The sequence below is a fragment of the Triticum aestivum genome, chromosome 2D (genome assembly GCF_018294505.1).
Source record: "Triticum aestivum cultivar Chinese Spring chromosome 2D, IWGSC CS RefSeq v2.1, whole genome shotgun sequence".
Taxonomy (NCBI): Eukaryota; Viridiplantae; Streptophyta; class Magnoliopsida; order Poales; family Poaceae; genus Triticum; species Triticum aestivum.
In genome coordinates this window covers 38,505,229-38,527,262 of record NC_057799.1, presented here as the reverse complement: position 1 = coordinate 38,527,262, position 22,034 = coordinate 38,505,229, and the positions used below count along the sequence as shown (strand labels likewise).

Below are 22,034 nucleotides of genomic sequence, written 5' to 3'. Positions count from 1 at the left end.
GGGTTGACTGATCGTGAGCTTCTCCTCAGTCTTCATCAGAAGGTCGATCGCAACCACAAATGGGTCAAACAACAGTTTGGTTCAATTCTTCACAACATGACAGTCACTCAAAACTCAGTGAAGAAGAACCATTACTATCTGCATGAAGTATTTGATCGCACCTGGGCTGTTCTGTCTCATCTCTATGGTGAATAAGATCTCAAGCAGATGGGCTTCAAGCAGGACTTTGACTGGTCTCAGCCACCTTCGAAGAAATTCAAGAAGCTCAAAGTTCCTCACTTGGTGACCAGCTCTTATTCTTCATCGCGCGAGACTGATGAAAATGAAGACTTGGACGACACTGCGGCAGGCCCTACTTCAACAACCGACCCCAACAACGCTGGCGCTCCTCCGTCGACTTCGTGATGATATTCTTCAGGGGCGTTAGTCCTCATTTTTCGTCCCTTTTGGTCATTCGATGACAAAGGGGGAGAAATTTGAGTTAGTCTTCAAGCGGGTCTATATATGAGGTTTTTTTTGTTAAGTTATAATTGTCGTTCTTCTGAAGTTTTTATTGGATCGAGTTGTAAACTTAAACCCGATGGTGGTCTGATACTTTCGCTATGTTCTTCTGCATGCTATTTCCTCATATATGTTAATGCACGCATGCTGAATTACATGAGTAACCATATTTCATCATGCATTTCAAATTCTTCATATCATATGTTAAAAGCGTGTATGAATTACAAGATATATGGGGAGATCTCCATGATTCTACTCTTCAATGTGCCTTTCCTCTCAAAAGCAATTTCCTCACATATGCACATCTTTAGGGGGGAGTTCTTCTATATCTTGCAATCAAATTCCTCAATATCAGTATTTACACTTCATATGTTTATCCCCGTTGAAAACTTAACCTATATTGTCATCAATCACCAAAAAGGGGGAGATTGTAAGTGCATCTAGTGCCCCTTAGTGATTTTGGTGTATTGAAGACTTATAGGTTAAGGGACTAATGTGTTCGTGAGTGTACACAGGTCTATAAGTCTATGAGGAGTTTGATATTTACAGAGAAAGTCGGCCCCTAAAAATGAATGTCTTCAACTGAAGACTTTGGCTTTCTGAAGACTTTGAAAGTGAAGAAATTGGTGTGGCCGTGAAGACTCTATATTCATGCGAGGAATATGAAGCGTGAAGACTTTTGTTTTCGTAGTTTCATTTTTTCTCTTTATTGAGTCATAGGAAACACCGTACTGTTAAAGGGGTCGAGGAAAAACTAAGGAAAAGTTTCCAAATGATGCTCATCTCAAAATCCTACACCTACCAACCCCTTCAAGTGAAGCCATTGGAAATCTCATACAGTTCAGACAATTTCTTCAGTGAGAGGGACGAAGTTCTTCTGGTCTCTAAGGAATTTGTTCTGACTGAGGAGTTAGGAATTCGCCAGTGCGGATTGCCTACAAGTGAGGAACATGATAGCCCTGAGGAATTTGAGAGCTCAAATTTTCGACCGTTGCTGTGCTACGCGCCAGCTGTCCCAAAATATCTACCCACCAAACAGTCATATCATTGAAGGGCATTTATGTCTTATCATGTCGGGCTGCTCCCTAGGCTATAAATAGCCGCCCCCTACAACCACTAGCTGGTTGGCTGCTCCGAGAGATACTGGCACTTGCCATTGAGAGCATCCCATCCTCTGAGGACTTTGAGCGAAAATCATCAAGTGAGAAAAACCCAAACCCAAACACCTACAAACCCAAAGTGATTGAGCTTCACTAAAGAGATTGTTCTTGTGTGGAACCGACGCTTGTCACCTTTGAAGACTGTGCATCTTCCAGACGGTTAGGCGTCATGGTCTAGAGCATCCAAGAGGAAATTGTGGATCGCCGAGTGACCGAGTTTGTGAAGGTTTGAAAGTCACCTGAAGACTTACCACGAGTGATTGGGCAAGATTTGTGTGACCTTAGCTCAAGGAGAATACGGTGAGGACTGTGTGTCCGGGACTGTGTGTCCTCAGGTTTAAATACCTAGCCGCTCCAACCAGACGTACAACTGTCACATCAGTTGGAACTGGTCTACCAAATCATTGTCTTCACCGAGCTAACTGGTTCTATTTTCTCAACCCTTTCATTTCCTCATTACTGTGTTATGTACTTGATCGCTACTGTTTGAAGACTTTGACTGAAGACTTTCTCAATTTTCTCAGTTCAATTTCTTCAGTCATTTTTTCTTCAGCCTACTTATCCTGTGTTTACGCTTTCTGTACTCTATGCTTGTTTTCATTTCATCATGATGACCGTACTTTTATTCTGTTATGTTTGCATCTGAGTACTTATTCCACTGCTAGTCGTTCGTGACTTAGGAATTTCCTCACCCTGAAATTCCTCAGTGACGAATTTGTAAAAATCGTCTATTCACCTCGCCCCCCTCTAGTCGACTTAACGCACTTTCAAGTTGGCTCTTCTTTGGCGTGTCCATGGGGTTATCTTGGGTTGTTTTATTTGGTGAAGTCAGAGTTGCGGCGGCAGGGGCCCTATAGCAACGACGTCAGGCATAAGATGATCTGTTTGGTGGTCTTCTACAGCGTCAACCTTGCATAGTTTTTCCTTCGGAGCTCTCCATCAGTGTCGGAGTTGCGTTGTTCTCGCTACGGATGGCTGAGTTCTGGCATGGGCCTTCTTGTGTTTCCACACAGCCTCTACGATGAGGTTTGGGTCGACGTTCATATTCGACAAAATCAGAATCGCTTACTCAAAGTTTAGCGAGGGCGATGACACCTGTTGGGAAGAAGTGATGGCGATGACGCTGGTGTGCAATCTTGACGGGACCCTCTATGTTGAGGTGTGTGTGGGGTTATGTGTGAGTGTCGCTCAACAATTCATGATGGTTTTCTCCTGTTTTTTTTTATTATATGGGCAACTATCTTCTACTTAATTGATTGATGAGGCAAATCTTTTGCCTCCCTTTCAAAAAATATTCCAAAACAATAAGGTTCCACTTCGACTTGAAATAAGTGCCGAGTAAAGCTATACTTTGATGTCCTATGCAAATAACAATAGAACTAAAAAAATTATCCTACTCTTAGGAATCTCTCCATTGTACTTCGATTTCAGACAGGATATCACCTATGCATACCATCCTTGATGTGCCCTTCCTCGGGGAACCCAATTTGGCGCTTCATGCGCCGATTGCAGTTCAACCTGCAAACCGGAGGTGTGTGGAGTGTGGTTGACAGGGATCAAACCCACGATCTATGCTTCCGAGTGGACTACACTATCCACTACGCCACCTCAATTCTTGTGAATACCTACTTCTTTTTTCACATATCTATGTATAGGAAATGCCCCCCCCCCCCCCCCCCCACCCCTATGTTTTCGATATTTCTTCTTTTCTTGTTTTGTTTCATGTTTCATTTTTCTTTTCTTAAATTTGTGAACTTTTTTCAAATTAATGCTTTTCAAAAAAATGATGAACTTTTTCAAATTTGATTAACTTTTTAAAAAACTAAATGAACTTATTTAATATTTTGACAAACTTTTTTTAAAAATGGATGAACTTTTTCAAATCCGATCGATGAACTTTTTTTCAAATTTGAGGAACTTTTTATTCAAAATTGATGTACTATTTCTCAAATCCAACTATTTTTAAAATTCATGAGCTTCTTTTCAGATTTTTTAAATTTAAAAAAAAATCGATGAACTTTTTGCCAAATTTGTGGACTTTTCTCAAAATTGATGAAAAAAGTTCAATATCGATGAACTTTTTTCCAAAATTGACCAAATTTTTTTAAATCGATGAACTTTCTCCAAAATCGAGGATTTGTTTCAATATTCAATGTTTTTTTTTCAAAATCGCTGATCCAAGACGCACAAAGCCCTCGCTCTGATCCCCCCCCCCCCCCCCCCCTGTTTGGCCCAGTCTTGACTTGGACTGCACTGGGCTGAAAGCTCAGCCCATAGCCCAGGAGCATGGACCCGACCGTGCTGAAGACCCCTAAAAAAATACCTGGTACAAGCTCAAAATAATATGAAGAAATGTTGAGATGCACACAACTGAGAGGACATTTGAGGAAGGAGGTATACCTCCATATGCAGCCATATAGTGAAACTTCTCTGGGATTTCACAATTTTCTGAAGTTGAATTCGAAATGGTATGGCCGCTTCAAAATTTTGAAGATAGGTTTTGTGGCTTATAAACATTTCACATAGAATAAAAATGTGGCTTTATAGACATTTAGTTATTTCCTTGTGTAATGTAGGGCCTTAAATATGTATATATTTGGTGTAAATTTGGAGTTTGTGACAGTGGAAATACTAAAAAAGAAGGTGCCGAATTGAAGTCAAAATACGCCTTTCAGGGAATCTGACTTTGACCATTAGTTCTTCAGCCACCACCATCGCCATGTGGGATAGACCAAGAGCTAAAAGCTTATTCGTTTTTGGAATTTTTAAAAAAAACATCATCTTTATTTTAGACGGCTCAGATCAGATCTAGTTGTGCTTTTTATATTGGCATACAAAAATATCAACATCTCCAGTATCAAATAAATAAATATAAAAATACATTTCACGATAAATAACTTGGTATATTAAGTGTTAATATTTAATATAAAGTTTGTCAAATATGGGAAAGTTTAAAATTCAAAAAATTAATGCACTTTGAATTTTAAGAACGAAAAGGGGGTACTCGATTCTCCTTTGGAAGACAAATCACAGCCTCCACAAGCGCAAACTGGTCAAGCGAAACTTTAGGAAGGAATTGTACAGACAAGTAGCTTAACAACACTGGTGAGACTGAACGTGCAAACTACAGGAGCACCGAGATACAAGGATATTACTATCAGGCGACTATCCACAAATTCATCTAGAGTGTTAATCATGTCGCCCGTAGGAAATAAAGCATCCTCTTAACAGTTTGCTGCCTCATTTGTAGAAGTCGAAGTCTGTCTCAGGCTTCTTGACGTTGGTTCGGTAACCCTTCTCGAAGTCCTTGGGGAGAATAACATAGCGATTTTTGCGGACAGCATGCATGCCAGCTTCCTGGCAAATAGCAGTGATCTGAAAAAGAATGACGCAATGAACATTAAAAAAGGAAGGAGGAAAAGGGTGCATAATTTACAATATCAATTACTACATGACATGTCATAATAAGGCGATGCTACTGCTATTACAAGTGTCAATATGAAACGAATGTAAGGTGAGCAGAATGTACATTAACTATGATGAACTTTAGAGTAAAGGATTTGCAGAATTGTTATCAATTATCATGGCCTAATTGATCTGAGGCAATGAATTTCCTATGCTGCAGTACTACGAGCGAAGAGACAGTTCAACATAGTGAGAAGGCACTCACATCAGCAGCACTGATTTTATCAGGTCTGGAGACATAATCTTCCAAATCAACCTCGTCACTCAAGTTCATCTTAGCAGTACAAACCTGAAACAAAGGAGGCCATCATAAATATCAGATGCAAACGAAATATAATCCAAGAAAAGGTTCAAGAAACTAAGATTTACAGTAGTTAAATTTTGGTCTTAGATGCAAGCTTATAACTAATGAGTTACTAGTTGGAGCTCTAGGTCAATTTAGATACCAAAAATTATCCTTGCAACCAAAAGATGTGCCTTGTTCACCACTTTCTTTTAAAAAAAGATCAATGTTTGAGAGCCATTTACTGCTCTAAAGAAAATGACTGCAAGTGCAAGAACTATGAATACAAGACCATCAATACAATCTACTACACTGAAATTACTATGTAATATAGAGAAGACTTTCCAAACAACTATCAGTAATATTAAGCATACCATGTAAAGTATTTACAAAGAAACTTACTTGGAAAACAAGCCTCTTCTGCCTCCGGTCCGGCAGGGGGAACTCGATTTTCCTGTCCAGTCTTCCTGGACGCAACAGAGCAGGATCTAGAGTATCTGCCCGATTGGTTGCCATTATAACCTTCACATTCACTGTTTGATCAAATCCATCCATCTGCATACAAAGTTCACAATGAGATACTCAAACCCCTCAAGGCATGAGAAAGTTGCATGTAATAGTCTTAACAATAGCCTTTTCCAGAAGTTACTTCCTATCCTAAAAAAGTCACAGATATTATTCCTAAGGGTGTGCACACATTATGTAAAATCGGAACTAAACAGCTCAGCTTTACAATCTAAGTAAGTGTTTTTCTTTTTTCTTTTACATCTATATGCATGTCCGAAATGCATGATATTCTAGGATTAGTGGCAAACAACCTGAATTCCAGCAAACCAAGTACAGCTAGAAACTTTACCTGATTCAGTAGCTCCATCAGAATACGCTGAACTTCTCGGTCAGCCCCGGTCTGAGCATCGAATCGAGCAGTGGCTATAGCATCAACCTCATCAATGAATATTATAGCCGGGGCATTCTCTTTAGCTAAGCGGAATACATCTCGAACCATCCTTGGGCCCTAAGGTATAAATAAATGATACAATGCATCAACAAAAGAACTGATAGGTAGCAAACCGGAGAAAAGCTTCAGGTAGCAAATTCTTGTGTAAAGTGTAATGACCACTACCAGAACCATTAAGAAGCAATACGTAATATCACTGACAGCATGAATCGTAGGCTATATTAACAGTAGTTTACTTGCGTTGGTAATGCATACAGTAACTATATATTTTTTGCATGCAAGATGTAATTCATGTATACAGAATACAAACAAAAAGAAGTTGCGTCAGATGTTCACACTTCACAGGCACTGCTTAGGTAGTTTTGTTCTTGTAACCTTGTGTTAACGGATCTCTCCGGAACACTTCAGTTCAAACACGTGCAAAAAAATTACGCTGGAAATCTTGAGCATAAACAAGAAAACATAACAAATACCTAACAAACTAGGCATCTATTACATGGTCAACGCTTAACACATGCAATGTTTTTGTAAGAACGAAAGGAGAACTGAGTGCAGAAACAAGGTTTAATATATGCATGTTACAACTATCCGCATCTTACCTCACCCAAGTACTTCTGCACAAACTCTGAACCGACCACTCTGATAAAAGCAGCAGTAGTGTGATGTGCCACAGCTTTAGCAAGCATGGTCTTGCCAGTGCCTGGAGGACCATAGAGGAGCACCCCTCTTGGTGGATCAATACCAATCTGCTTGTACAATTCATGGTGTGTCAATGGTAGCTCAACTGCCTCCCGAATTTCTTGTTTTTGGATATCACATCCTCCAATATCCTGAACATAATCAGAACATAGCAAAATGTTATTGACTTTTTTTTAATTCATTGTATGAAACAACTTCAGTAAGTCACAAAGATACAGACTTCATAAATTGAAAAGTTCTGGTGATGTTATGCACACAATTCTCAGGAAATAAAGTGTTCAATCTTGGCCGACCTTAAGGATAGGAAAAAACGACACAGGATCAATCATTGCATGGGCATACAGATGCTGAAGTAAGAAAGCCATAAATAGCATAAAATTTAAAGGATTTTTTAGACCATTCCTACAGTAGTATGGTAATTTGAGAACGTCTATTATGTTGGCTAGAGTAGTTTTATTTTATAACCTACTAAAAGGAAATGCACCGGCAGTACTAAAATTGCCGGTCAGTCTCCAGAACTGATCCCAGCATTTTAAAGAGCAGCTAGCAAGAAAAAATGTGGAAGCAAGTCAACGCATAGCAATCTTTTCTTGTTTATCAGAAATGCGGCACTTCTACTACCAGCATAAAAGCTGCAGAGATTATATACATACATAACTGCCGAAACAACTGAAGCACACTTGAATTTCCAGCAAAGCAATTCCTTCACAAACATCACCAATATCTACTACTATAGCGCAACGAGTACATATCTACTAAAAGGATGCCATAATCTACATGAAGTGCGCCCAAATTGAACGCAGGCCAGAGGCAAATCCAACATTCCACCAATCTATCTGCCAATAATCTACTGCTCATTGAACAATTATACTAAGAAACTATGACCCTGCTACTGCTACTATTATTAGTATTATGGGCAAATAACTGAGAACAGAAGCAGATAGCATCCATGTTACAGAGACCAGCTAATGTGAATCCTAACGTGGTCAACAAATTCAGGATCCCAAATGTATCCAGGGTTGGCAAAATCGAAGACAGCAATTTCCTAATAAACATAAAATTGAGCTAGGGCGCATACGGATCTGAGAAAACCCATACCGAGTATTTTAAACAGCAATCCTAATAAACTTAAAATTGAGCTAGGGCGCAGTCTCTAAAACTGATCCCAGCATTTTAAACAGTCGCTAGCAAGAAAAAATGTGGAAGCAAGTCGACGCATAGCCATCTTTTTTAGTTTATCAGAAATGCAGCACTTTTGCTACCAGCATAAAAGCTGCAGAGGTTACGTACATGACTGCCAAAACAACTGAAGCACACTTCAATTTCAGGCAAAGCAATTCATTCGCAAACATCGTCGATATCTACTACTAAGTTGGCAACTCATTCATATATCCACTAAAGGATGTCATAATCTACATGAAGTACGCCCAAATTGAACACAGGCCACAGGCAAATCCAATTCCACCAATCAATCTGCCAAAAATCTACTGTTCATTGAACAATTATATGCTAAGAAACTATGACCCTACTACTGCTATTATTATTATGGGCGAATAACTGAGAATAGAACATCCATGTTACAGAGACCAGCTAATGTGAATCCTAACGTGGTCAAAAAATTCAGGATCCCAAATGTATCTAGGGTTGGCAAAATCGAAGACAGCAATTTCCTAATGAACATAAAATTGAGCTAGGGCGCACACGGATCTGAGAAAACCCATACCGAGTAGAGGACGTTGGGCTTCTCGGAGGAGGCGAGGAGGGAGATGCTGGAGTCGGCCTCGGGGGGCAGCACGTCGACGAGGGCGTTGGAGTGGCGGTGCAGGGCGACGGAGGCGGAGGGCTTGAGCAGCTCGCGGTTGATGGTGCTGAGGATGCGCACGTAGTAGTTGCTGCCGGTGGTGGAGCCGACGATGCCGTTGTTGCCGTCGACCATCTCCATGAACTGGCCGATGACGAGCGGCACCGACTGGATCCGCTTGACCTCCTCCTGCGCGCGCAGCAGCTCGCGCTTGAGGTTCTTCTGCTCGTCCTTGACGTACTCCTCCTGGATCTCGACGAACTCCATGTGGCGCTGGAGGGACTTGAGGCGGCCGTAGAGGTCGTCGTCGTCCTCGGCGGAGGGGGCGGGGGGCGCCGCGGGGTAGGACGGCGGGGGCGCCGACGGGAGCGGCGCCGGTGGGCTCGGCGCGACGGCCGCGGCCGACATCGCGGGCGGCGGGGCGGGGGGCTAGGGTTTGGTGGCGGGGGCGGGTCTGCGGTTCCGATCCGTCGAGAGGAGCGGAGATGTGTTCGGAGGAACCTGAGACGCGAAGAGCGGTTTGCTTGGAAGAAGGGAAAGGCAGAGTAGTAGTAGCCGGGCCACTGTTTGCCTATGCCCCAAACTTACACGGATTCGATCTCCAAGAATAGTCGAATAGAACTCGACTCTTCTTTTCTTTTTTTTTTTGAAAAAAACACCTACACGGTAACAAGGTATCAATAATTATCAAGTACTAAAACCGAGACTTAACGAAGTCTCAGTCAAGTGGCGGAACGTATAGAATAGAAGAACAATTTTTTTTTACACAGATCTTCATGTAAGATCTCATGAATATAGCATCCACTGAGAGATTGGGCAAGCCCAAAACCATAATGTTTATGTTCTTCGTTCGGTTATATGCCTGTCCTCATAGTCTCTTTGTCGAGGTTGATGCATCATCACCGGTACCACCTCACAGATGCTGTCAGAGAACCAAAAATTAAGAAAAATAAGGACCTGTTGTAGAACTAAGAAAACGAAAGGGGTGGGTCCCCACTCTTTTTGACTACCGGTCCCTACCCACACAGAAAATGAAAGGCATTCATATTCGAAAATGAGGGCCCAGGCAGTAGTTAGAGGAGACCTTTGTGTAGTTATAATCGGGGAAAGATACATGAATAGAACTCAATGTTGCTTGCCCAAGCAATATTAACTGAACGAGTTAAGGTATGTTTATAAGTTTAAAAAGAGGCGGACGGACCAATGTGATGATCATTGCCCTGTTGTTACACCATCATCTCATTATTAAAGCCGTTCTACCTCACCATTTTCCTAAGTCTAACCGTCACCAAAGTCTTCCCCACGCTGCCGTCACGACCCACTCCTCTATCTTGTCTGGTGGTTCGTCGTGTCGAGAGGAGTGGGGACCCATTACTTCCGTTTTTTCTTAGATTGAATAAGTTCATGTTTCCTTGTTTTTAGGGAAATAAGTTCATGTGTTCCCTTGTGCGTTTTTCTTTTCTTGGTTTCCCTAGCGGTGTCGATGGTGGTACCTTGGAATAAGGTCTTTTCAACCTTTCTCTAGCTCGATGACATCCGATCTAGCAACGACAAATGCCCCATGGGCGAACGGTGTACAATCAAAGTAAGATGGCCTTTGGGTGTCTTTCCATTGTGTTCTTTTTTGTTATTTTCTTGATAATATCCAGTTTTAAGATGGCCTTTGGGTGTCTTTTCTAAAAAAAGGCATTTGCAATTGTTTTCTTTTTGCAAAGAAGCATTTGCAATTGTTGACTCGTGCTACTCTCATACTCTGTGCTTTTTAAAAGGGAAATATACATGGTGAGAAAAGCACTTCCCTGCTTGGTAAATGAGACTTAAACCTCTGTACATTTTGTTATCCAATGAATGTGCTCTTGTTTCTTTTTTCGCAACACGCTAATACTTCTTGTTTAAGAAGAGAAGAAAAGCAGCTTGCCAAACATCAAATGTCGAACTGATGCTAAACCAATCGAGACTATGGCAGTATCGTATCTGAGGGCTTGATAGCAACAGATGTCATAAAATAAAATAGGCACCATGTGCAGCCATACAAGTGTCATCGCAGATTCGCAGGCAGGGCAACACCCACTGTGTTGTAAAGTTAAAATTTTAAACATGACGAGCCAAACTGCAAAGAATTGAACATGGAAAAATTTTAATGAACTTCAAAGGTAGAAGAAAAAGTTGGCTTTATTAAGACCAAGGGCTCTCTATCTTGTATTGTTGTTCAGAAAATTTCAGTAGTATCATTAGTTGGCAAAACACATCTGCATCTAATCGAATGGTTTTCTTGATAGTGTCCAGAGAGGACTCAAGTACAATAGTACTCCCTCCGTAAACAAATATAAGAACGTTTAGTTACCTAAAGTAGTGATCTAAAAGCTCTTATATTTCTTTACAGAGGGAGTAGTAGAAAAAGATCTCTGGACTCAAGTTAAAGAGCTCCACGCAAAGAGCCATGCCCCATATTGTCTCCAGTTGACCACCTGCCCAGCCTACATGTTCACAAACAAAGCTGTCAGAGATAGTAACACTGGCATATTCCATATCTAGATCAGGCATTACATGAAAAACAGATTGTTGTAGCAGTAACGGTACCAAACATGAATAGATGCATTCAGGTTTCAATCCAGCGTAATCAGTATACATCATTTTGAGAGGAAATGTACTTTTATTATGTTTCCAAAACAGCTTTTTATATGCCTCTACCAAGCAATGCAGCTAAAAATGTGGTTGCTCTTTGGGCAGACTCCGCGAAAGAGAAACCTTTCATTCTGAAGAACAACAGGAACAGAGACCCACTTGATGCAGACAAAAAAGATCATCGAATAAATGGCAGGCATTATGGTCAGGAAGAGACCAAAGATCATTAAATCCACCAAAAGCTTTTGCTTAACCTCAGTTCCGTACTTCAACTTGATCTCATAGTTCCTCAGGTACATTGCCAAATACAGTACAGCCGCAAATACCAAAAGAACCCAACTACCATCTGGTACAATCCCCATAACTGAAGAAAAGAAAAATAGCTGCAGGCACAGGAGGATGGTGAGAAAGCATAGATCGACAATGATGTTGACCTGCCATATCAGAAGCACTATGATGGTCACCAATATGGTAGTGATCATCATGACCCCAAGTTCAGCTATGCCTGTAGGCTGAAGTAAATACTGGGCATTAGAAAGATTATGTGGTGTGGCGGTAGTGGTGACAGTTCAAATGAAAGAAAGGAATTATATATAACAAATCAGCGCGTGAATGACTTAGGACATTGCTCTTTATTCAAAATAACATATGTTATAAATATTCTGTATGTTTGCAGATCCAAGTCAAATAGTGGGATCGGCAGTGTTGTAAGGAGATTAAACACTACCATGCAAGTCCATCAGGATAGAGAAGGCAACTTAGCACAAAGTAATATTGACCAGACAACCATTCTCAACAACCAAATTCAATTTACATGATAGGCACATACTAAACAGATCCAATGCTAGCAATTTCAACACCGTATATCCTGAGAAACACTGTAAAATCAGCATAAATGGAGTAAACTGTTATAAGTTTGTAGCATAAATGGATAAACATAGTAAAAAGAAGCTTAGTTTCACTATAATATTAAAAATTATTTCATAATGTGTGAAAACATTGCATGGCAATAAACATATAAGATTTGAAATAGTACTCGGGATAGACAGAAGACCTTCTCATTTTCAGTCAAGTTCTTCACAAAAACTGCAGGTTGCCCTGGGTAACCCAGTAGAAAGCATAGAAGAACAAGACATGCAAAGGTAAGCTCCAAAACATATGAGCAATAGTAAGTTCTCAACTAGGTGTTGGAAGTGCAAGATGGAGCCCACAACAGTACAAAAGACTACCTGAACTGATAGACTAGTTGAACTGATCTAACAGAGTAGCAAATCAGCAAACATTGCCTCGTATCCTGCAGAAAAACCAATCTTGTAAATATCTATGCTACAAACTTTTAATAATTTACTCAATGCTTAAGATCTATTTACTTCTAACCTAAGGTAAGTAGATGTAGAATGACATATATTATGTATTGCAAAGGCTAATATCGTTCATATTGTACATTGGGTGATGAGAATGTCCATAAAGTCCACACTATTTGTAGGGTGTCAGCAACACAACATTAGAGATGATTCTTACATTTTTCTAGGTGACGATTATTTCCAGTAATATCCTCTTACAGAATTTGCATTAATTTGGGTTCAAGATTACCCTCTCTTTACATACTTTACTAACGCAGAAACCATAGTACTGATTATTAAATGGATAGTAAATCCAAAATCACCTGAGCGTCATTTGCTTGCCCTGATGTTTGACCTCTCATCTTAAGTGAAGTAGCTTTAACTATTAACTAAGTGGCCTGTGAATGTACTGGATGCTGACTCAAAATATAACAGGGGGGAAAACCATTTCAAGGTTTCAGAAATGCGTCATATTGTTGACTGATGTGAATCGTTTTGTATCTTAGTAAAATAGAAGCGTGTTTGGCTTAGGGCCTGTTTGGTTCCAAATAATTCACCAACTTATAAGTCGAAAAGTGAAAAAAGTGACTTATTTTGCCAAACAGACCCAACTTATAAGTCACCCCAACTTATAAGTCATAAGTTGCTCCACCCCAACTTAAAACTTATAAGTCACCCCCTTTTGCGTGGGTCCCACCACCTTTACATAAAAAAACAAGGTGGAAAGGTGTGGTTAGGTGACTTATAAGTCAGGTGACAACCAAACAGGCGTGACTTATAAGTCACTGGTTTTAAGTCACCTGACTTATAAGTCAGGTGACTTATTGGAACCAAACAGGCCCTTATATATCAAAATAATAGTTTTAGCAATAATGAGTTAAATTTGTTAGCAATGAAAGGAATTAGTTCTCTTTTCCATGATGTCAAATACAGATGTACATGACATTTAATGTTAACGACAGAGGTTCCACAAAATGAAATCAGCAGAGGATTTCTTCAAATTCTTGTGCTTGCGGTGTATCCAATTTGGTCATCAAGCGCATTCCACGTGGCACAGTTACTAGTAAGAACAAAAGGTCTAATTATGTTTACTAAAGCCACAAATGCGCTTAGCATATTTGTGAGTTCTGGAACTCCTATAGAAGAAAAAACGAAAGGACACATGACAGACCGTAATAAATTTTATGTCACTCAAACAAAAATATGCACCTGAAGCAAATACATTCCTAGAGAACTTCAAACAAGTTTCATCACAACTAACATGAACAATATGGTAAAAAAAATTACTTGTTTCACATAAAAGGCAGCCCCCTGGAGAGATCCAAGCTTGAGTTAGGTTTCTTTCAAAATACTTCTGTACCATATGTAATTATGCTATAAATTCCTGTCCCAGAAAGGCAGCAAAACCATATGAACAAAGCAGGTCCAACAGCAAGCCAACTTTACGTGTTCCAAACCTTTGCAGACTGAATAGAACAACAAGAAATGCAACGTCGTGAGCACTTCACCTGACAAAAAAGATCAAAATAGAAGGTGAGCATCCTGCACTTCTAAGCAGTAACACATCTTTTTATTTAACCGGCTAATACCAAGCAACGTATTCAAGGTCACCTTCACTGACACTAGATATTCCAGCCTTCAAGCCATCTACAGCAGACATCACAGCTGATTTTACCTACAGAAAAAAATTGGAATTAATACTGTGATAAGATGAAAACTGGTAACACAATACTGCTGAAAGCAAATATGCAATGCATCAGAAGTATATGAACCTGACATTGCTGGTGTAACAACGCCATCCGCTATCACCACAGAAGTACAAAAAAGAACAAGCATCAAAAGTAGCTTCTTCAGCATAGATGAAGTCTCAAGGTGCTCTTTGATCCACAAAGACCTCTTGAGTTCTACCAATGGTACCTTGAGTTGGAAACCTGATATACGGGTCTCAGAGAGCAGTTAGCTAGGGAGCAGACTAGCCTTTGCATTCCTGCATAGTACTAAAGAGTATAAAGCAAATATTCCTCCTGCCAAATATACAGAACAATCATTACTAATCATAAAGCTCAAGGAAAAGTAATATTCTCTAATCTATTTGCCCTGATGTTTGACCTCTAATCTTAAGTTGAAGTAGCTTTAACTATTAACTAAGTGGCCTGTGATTATACTGGATGCTGACTCTAAATATAAGAGGGGGGAAACCATTTCAATCTTTCTAGGATCTCTGTGAGGACCTGAGTTTCAGAAATGCATCATGTTTGTGATGATGCAAATAGTTTTAGTATCTTAGTAAAATAGAAGCGTGAATGGCACATATCTCGAAATAATAGTTTTAGCCTGAGTGGCTTATATCTCGAAATTAGTTTTCTCTTTCTCATAATGTCAAATCCATATGCACATGAAGTTTTGCATTTACGACAGAGGTTCCACAATCTGACGCAGGATGTTGAATTTGGTCATGACATGCATTGCATGTGACGCAGTTACTAGTAAGAACAAGAGGTCTAGTTATGTTTAGTAACACCACAAATGCACTCAACATATTTATGAGTTTCAGAATCCCTATAGAAGAAAAACAAAAGGACGTGACAGACAGTAACTAATTTTATGTAACTCAAGCAGAAACTATGCACCTGAAACTAACATTAAGAATATGGTCAAAAAGCATACATGTTTAACATAAAAGGCAGGCCCAGGGAGACATCCAAGCTTGAGTTGGGTTTCTTTCAAAATAGTAGTAGGTATATATAGGACTGAATGCCTGCAATACTTCTGTATCATGTCATAATGCCATAAACTCCTATCCCAGAAAGGCAGCAAAACCATATGAACAAGGCAGGTCCAACAGCAAGCCCGACTTTGAATGTTCCAAACCTTTACAGACTCAAGAACAATGAGAAATGCGGAAAAAAAAATCAAAATAGAAGGTGACTATCCTGCACTTCTATGCAGTTACACATTTTTCTATTTAACCGGTTAATACCAACCAACATATTCAAGGTCACCTTCATTAAAACTAGATATTCCAACCTTCAAGCCATTGACAGCAGTTATCACTGCAGATTTTACCGACAGGAAAAAAAATGCAAGCAATACTGTTAGAAGATGAAAACTGGTAACACAATGGTACTGCTGAAAGCAAATATGTAAGATCATAAGACTACGTGAAGAGAAATACGACGAACAATGCATCAGAAATATATGAACCTGACATTGCTGGTGTGACAACACCATCCGCTATCACCATAGAAGTACCAAAGAGAACAAGCATCAAAAGTAGCTTCTTCAGCATAGATGAAGTCTCAAGGTGCTCCTTGATCCACAAAGACATCTTGAGTTCGACCAATGGTACCTTGAGTTGAAAACCTGATATATGGTTGTCAGAGAGCAATTAGTTAGGGAGCGGGCTAGCCTTTGCATTTCTGCATATTATAGAGTATAAAGCAAACATTCCTCCTGCCAAAGATACAGAACAATCATTATTAAACATAAAGCTCAAGGAAAAGTACTATTCTCTAATCTATTTCCAGTGGTATGACATTAATATACAGTGATACCCCTTCTCCATCATCATTTCCCCATAAAATAATCAGAGTATACTTCAACAAATGGAATTAAAATCAGAGTGTATATTACAAGAGGAAAAATGCATTGCCCTCACTCACTCATCAGCGGTACCTCTAATTAGGCTATCTTTCCAGCATTAATAGCTTTGTAATCCAAATTCGGGCCAAATGAGTTACAATAGAGAAATCTCTCTATTTCAGTTGTAGCAGCAGCAGGCAATAAATAGAGCTAAAGGCATGAGAAAGTTGCATGTAGTAGTCTTAACAGTAGCCTTTTCAGGAAGTTACTTCCTATCCTTTAAAAAACGACAGATACTAATTCTAAGAGCATGTATACATTTTCTAAAAATTGGAACTAAACAACTGAGGTTTACAATCTAAGTCAGTGTCTTGTTTTCCATTTACATCTATATGCATGTTCCAAATGCTTGATTTCAAGGATTAAAGTGGCAAACAACTTGAGTTCCAGCAAACCAATTATAGCTAGAAACTTTTACCTGATTGAGTAGCTCCATCAGAATACGCTGAACTTCTCGTCAGCCCCAGTATGAGCATCGAATCGAGCACTGGCTATAGCGTCAATCTCATCGATGAATATTATAGCCGGGGCATTCTCTTCAGCTACACGGAATACATCAGATAAATGATAGTATTATGATACAATGCATCAACAAAAGAAGTGATAAGTAGCAACCTAAGAAAAGCTTCACATAGCAATTATTTGTGATAAAACCCTAATAAGAATATATAAACCACTACCAGAAACATTAAGAAGCATACACAATATTACTCACAGCATCATAGGCTATATTAAGAACAGTTTACTTGCCTTGGTAATGCATACAGTAACTAAATGTTTTTTGCATGTAAGATGTATACAGAACACAAACAAAAAGGAAGTCAGATGTTCACACGCACTGCTTAGGTATAGTCTTAAGTCTTAACCTTGTGTTAACAGATCTCCCCGAACACTTCAGTTCAAACAAGTCCAACTTTTTTACACTGGAAGTCTTGAGCATAAACAAGGAAACCTAGCTCACACCAAACAAAATAGGCATTTATTACATGGTCAAAGCTTAACACATGCTATATTTTTGTAAGAACAAAAGGACAACCGAAATACTGAATGCATAAACAAGGTTAACAAATGCATGTTACAACTATCCGCGTCTTAATTACCTCACTCAAGTACGTCTGCAGAAACTCTGAACCAATTACTCAGATAAAAGCAGCAGTAGTGTGATGTGCCGCCGCTTTAGCAAGCATGGTCTTGCCAGTGCCTAAAGGACCATAGAGCAGTACAACTCATGGTGTGTCAATGGTAGCTCAACTGCCTCCCGGATTTCTTGTTTTTTGGATATCACATCCTCCAGTGTCCTGAACATAATCAGAACAGAGCAAATTGTTATTGACTTTCTTTTATGTGTGAAACAACTGCAGTAAGTAACAAAGATACAAACTCGATAAAATGAAAAGTTTCGGTCATGTTATGCACATAATTTTCCGCAAACATTTGAACAATCTTGGTCAACCAGTCAACCTTAATGATAGGAAAATAAGACATAGGCTCAAATCAAATCACTGCATACAGATGCTGAAGTAAGAACGCCAGAAGTAGCAGTAAACCATTCCCACAGTACTATGGTACTTTGAGATCATCTATTTATGTTCGCAAGAGTAGTTTATGATCTAAGACTAAAAGGAAATGCACCAGCAGTACTAAAATGCCGGCCAGTCTCCAAAACTGATCCCAGCATTTTAAACAGTCCCTAGCAAGAACACAAATGTGGAAGCAAGTCAACGCAAAGCTATCTTTTCTTGTTTATCAGAAATGCACCCTAATTAGGCATTCACAAAATTAAGAGCAAAGTCTAGCTTGCAAACCACAAGTACCAGCACTGATACTACACATGGCAACATCAAATCTACCGAAGGTTAACTAAAATTTCGCATAGCACAGGCTTCTCACAGACGTGAACAACCCAACAGAACCCGCACAGCACAGGCAAGCCCATCTGAGACTATTACGACATCACCGCCCAAACCAACTTAACGAACCTCAGCAACCCATTGTCTGGCCCTGTAACTGACGAAACATCCGAGGACACGAGGCACTCGGACACTTGGTGGAGATGGAGTCTCTGAAGCTGGATGCCAAAACTCTGCAGCGACAAAGAGAAGAAAACCGCAAGGAATTCTCGGATTTCTCCAAGCAAGTTAGCACCAACTTCATGGTCATGCAAGGTTACTTCACAAACATGCAAGCTAGCCGCCTGGATAAGCTCATCTCTGCAATAGTTACTGAGCCAAGAAAGCTCATCTCTGCAATAGTTACTGAGCCAAGAACAGATGAGGGGCAAACTCCTCCTCCTGGAAGTATCCGGTTTGGGGATTTACCTACAACACCTACTCAGGGTGCAGTGAACAAAGAAGTGCCTAATTCATCCCCAGGGCAGGGCAATGTCAACATTGCAGAGAAACCAGATCTCGCCTAGGCAATATCTCAAACACCAAGCCCGCGACGAAACTGAAGCCAATTTAATTCACGGTGGCTGCTGGGAGCGGATGGGGAGAGCTGGTGACGGTACATACCGGGACATCGGGAGCTTCGACGTCGAACGAGCCGACGCGGCCGAAGCGCTGGCGCAGCAGCGCGCCCTCCACATCCTCTTGAGCGTCCGAGTAGCCGCCACCGCCACCACGGGAGCCGAGGGCGACCGTGGGGTCGCAGTGCCCCGGTCACCGTCGTCGGAGCTATCGACCTCATCCTCTTCAGAAGCGCCGTCGGGGATCACCCACCGCATCTCCGCGGACACCGTCTTCGGCAGCCTCCCTACCAGGCACAAGGCCTTGGGTACGGAGAGGAGGGGCCACGTCCCGTACGCCGCGCTCACCGGCCGGTCCATGCCGCTGCCCCCTCGAAGCAAGCCTCAGCGACGGCGCTCGCCCCGCGCGGCCAAATGCAGCCGACATGGCCCGCCAATCGCCGTGAGGCCGAACCTCCGGCCGCGCGGAAGAAGGCCGCGGCACGAGGCACGCCGTTCGACGGCGTTGGCGGGGAACGAGCCGGCCCGCGCCGCGGGCCGGTGCGGACGAGGCGCTGCCGCAGCTGCGCGTCCTCCTGATCACGCCCTTCAGCGTCCGGGCAGCTGAACTGGCCGGTGACCAAGCCCCGAGCGCGCCGTCGAGAGGAGGGCCCACGCCCCGCCCGCGGCGCTCGCCGGCCGGCCCACGCCGCCGCCCCTCGAAGCGACCTCCAGCGGCGGCGCTCGATGTCGCTCCGCGCGCCGCGCCGCCGTCGCCCATCCCCGCGTCAGGCGGCCGCTCTCCGTGAGGCCGAACCGCCGCCGGCGGCACGTGGCGCGCCGCTCGATGGCGTCGGTGTCGAAGAAGTGGAAGGAAGGACGGTGGGGACTGGGCATATTCCCTCTCCCTCTCTCTCTCGTCCGTGGCGGTGCGGGCCCCGGTGGGCAGTGTCTCGGAGGTAAAACTCGGGCATCTCTCCCGGAAATACGCCACGCTCCACGCCACACGTGTGACCTCCGGGCGGGACGCGGCACACAGCTCTCCCTCTCCTCACCTGCTGGATGGAGTGCTTGCTTGGCAAGAAAGCTGGGATTTGGTTGGTTTAATTAGGAGGCGTCTCACGTGCCGCGCTGCGATGTGGACGCGCCGTAACTAACAAGACAGCCGGAATGATTGGGTGGGCCCGCGGGACGATTCTGTCGTACGTACGTCCCCGGGGACCGGCCAGGATCAGGCCAGCCGCATCTCAGATGAAACTTGTTTCTACTTTGGCTATCGGCTGACAGAAAGTGTTCAGACGTTTTTTATCTTCGCCGTTGCAATTCTTCGTAAATTCATCAGTAATATTCTTGTTTGTGGGGGAATAATAAGTTTACCATTTCCTCTTTGTTTTTTTTTTTTTGCGAAATGAATTGGTTCATAACATTTCCAATGCATGGTTGTGCTTCTAAGCCTCCATAACAAGCAAGAGAACATATACATTACGAGGGCAGAGACCATGGCAAGCGCCAAAGCTCCTCCACAAGCGCCGACGAGGACGAACCACAGTCCAATCGCCGGGATCCGTTGATCCTCTTCATCTCTTTTTCTTCTCCGCCACCGGAGTGGACACCGGACTAGGGGAAGGAGAGCGGGCCGTCCTCCAAACCGAGGGACTCGTCAGCTTATTTAGGAAGACTTCAGTGTTTTGGCCGCCGACCGCTACTCCACCATGTAGCAGTAGAATCAGCACAACCACCCTTGTAGGCCACCGCACGCAGCTCGGTTGCGACGGTGGCAAGCTCCATTTCGGCATCGTGCCAAACTTCACACAAAGACTGGACCTAAATCTACTAAATACATGGCTGCCTTGTGCAACTTTCCCATCTCTACTCCAACTAGTCGAGCCGACAAAGGAGATCCGTGATCCGGCGGGGTTCTTATCTCAGTGGACTCTCAACAGGGGCTAGGGAGGAGAAGGTTATCCTTTTATAAGGTTGGCCATACATGTCAAAGTCTCACAATAGAGGAATGGTGGCGGGACGCCTACTTAGGCTCAGTTTTGCGTTTGCTGAACTACAATGTGTTGTGCTTATTTTATACTAGTTGGTTGTGTAAAATTTAAGCACAAATGTACGCAAAGACGGATGAAAAAAAACTGAAAAAAGAAGAGAAATGAAGGGGCTAACAGGGTCATTAGAAATGACAAACACATCCTTAAATCCTACAACCCCAGCTACGCTATGTTACTTTATCGCATGCTAATCTCATCTCTGTCACCTTCTCCCTCCGGTCCACTACCTGGACCGTTTGTTTCTCTTAGGTGCTCTTGCTTGAGAAAGGTGAGGCGAGAGAGCGGTTACGCCTACGTATCTCAAAACACTATGTTTGCCTAGTGTGATGGTACACATATAGTGTGGCTAGATGAAAGACTGGAGTATCATTATTTGGAGTTAATCTACATATGGCCCATACGCAAGCTGGATCCATTTCAAGGAAGATTGTGTATCTGCTAAAGGTGTGTTAACATGTGAGACTAGATTGGCAACATGATGTGTACACAATGATCTTCACTAGATGTCCGTGCTAAAATGGGTGTCGGAATCGAAGGCACACATGTAGCCATTGAAGAATAGGAAGCCTAGGTGATCGGGTGGCTTGAAGATGTCTTAGTCTAGCCGGATGTGAACACCTTGCCTCATCAACAATGCATGTAAAAACATATAGCTTACTTATATAGACAAAAATATAATAATAATAATAATAATAATAATAATAATAATAATAATAATAATAATAATAATAATAGTAAGGAATTATGTTTCAGAATCAAGCAAAACTAGGAATCGCAGGTGCACAACCAACCTTAAAGAAACGAAAGCCTTGGTAATTAGGTCGCTTGAAAATGACTTCAAGTGCATTTCGTCGATCGAGCCAACTCCCAACACCTTCCCCTAAAAAAACTTCCAACACCTTGCCTCATCAACAATGAGTGAAAATATCATCATGCGGAGGTATTTTGAATGAAGATCATGTTATTCCGTTCTTTCCATGACATCCAAGCCGTGAGCATATTGCATGCGGCTTTCGAGGTGGACTACTTCTCATTCTTGTTTAGGCCCTCCAATTGC

General features: G+C 41.9%; 1 protein-coding gene and 1 long non-coding RNA gene across 19 annotated transcripts; both read right to left on the bottom strand.

The window, feature by feature from the left end:
- Positions 1 to 4,711: 4,711 nt before the first annotated feature.
- On the bottom strand, positions 4,712 to 9,311 carry LOC123051389 (26S proteasome regulatory subunit 6B homolog). Its single transcript, XM_044474256.1, has 6 exons — positions 8,790 to 9,311; positions 6,967 to 7,197; positions 6,266 to 6,424; positions 5,812 to 5,964; positions 5,332 to 5,415; positions 4,712 to 5,036 (listed from the first exon to the last, which is right to left on the bottom strand). The coding sequence occupies exons 1-6, from the start codon at positions 9,273 to 9,275 to the stop codon at positions 4,902 to 4,904; spliced, it is 1,248 nt and encodes a 415-aa protein (XP_044330191.1). The 5' UTR covers positions 9,276 to 9,311; the 3' UTR covers positions 4,712 to 4,901.
- A 1,698-nt stretch (positions 9,312 to 11,009) lies between these two features.
- Positions 11,010 to 19,963, bottom strand: LOC123051388 (uncharacterized). 18 transcript variants are annotated; one of them, XR_006424089.1, is made up of 11 exons: positions 18,991 to 19,960; positions 17,578 to 17,775; positions 17,344 to 17,429; positions 16,896 to 17,019; positions 14,608 to 16,198; positions 14,447 to 14,510; positions 14,123 to 14,343; positions 12,722 to 12,786; positions 12,547 to 12,590; positions 11,927 to 12,004; positions 11,012 to 11,344 (listed from the first exon to the last, which is right to left on the bottom strand). It is a non-coding gene; the product is annotated as an uncharacterized lncRNA (long non-coding RNA). The 18 variants fall into 18 exon arrangements; XR_006424093.1 differs by having other exon boundaries at positions 11,010 to 12,004; positions 12,529 to 12,590; positions 18,991 to 19,961; XR_006424088.1 differs by having other exon boundaries at positions 11,011 to 12,004.
- Between the last annotated feature and the right edge of the window lie 2,071 nt (positions 19,964 to 22,034).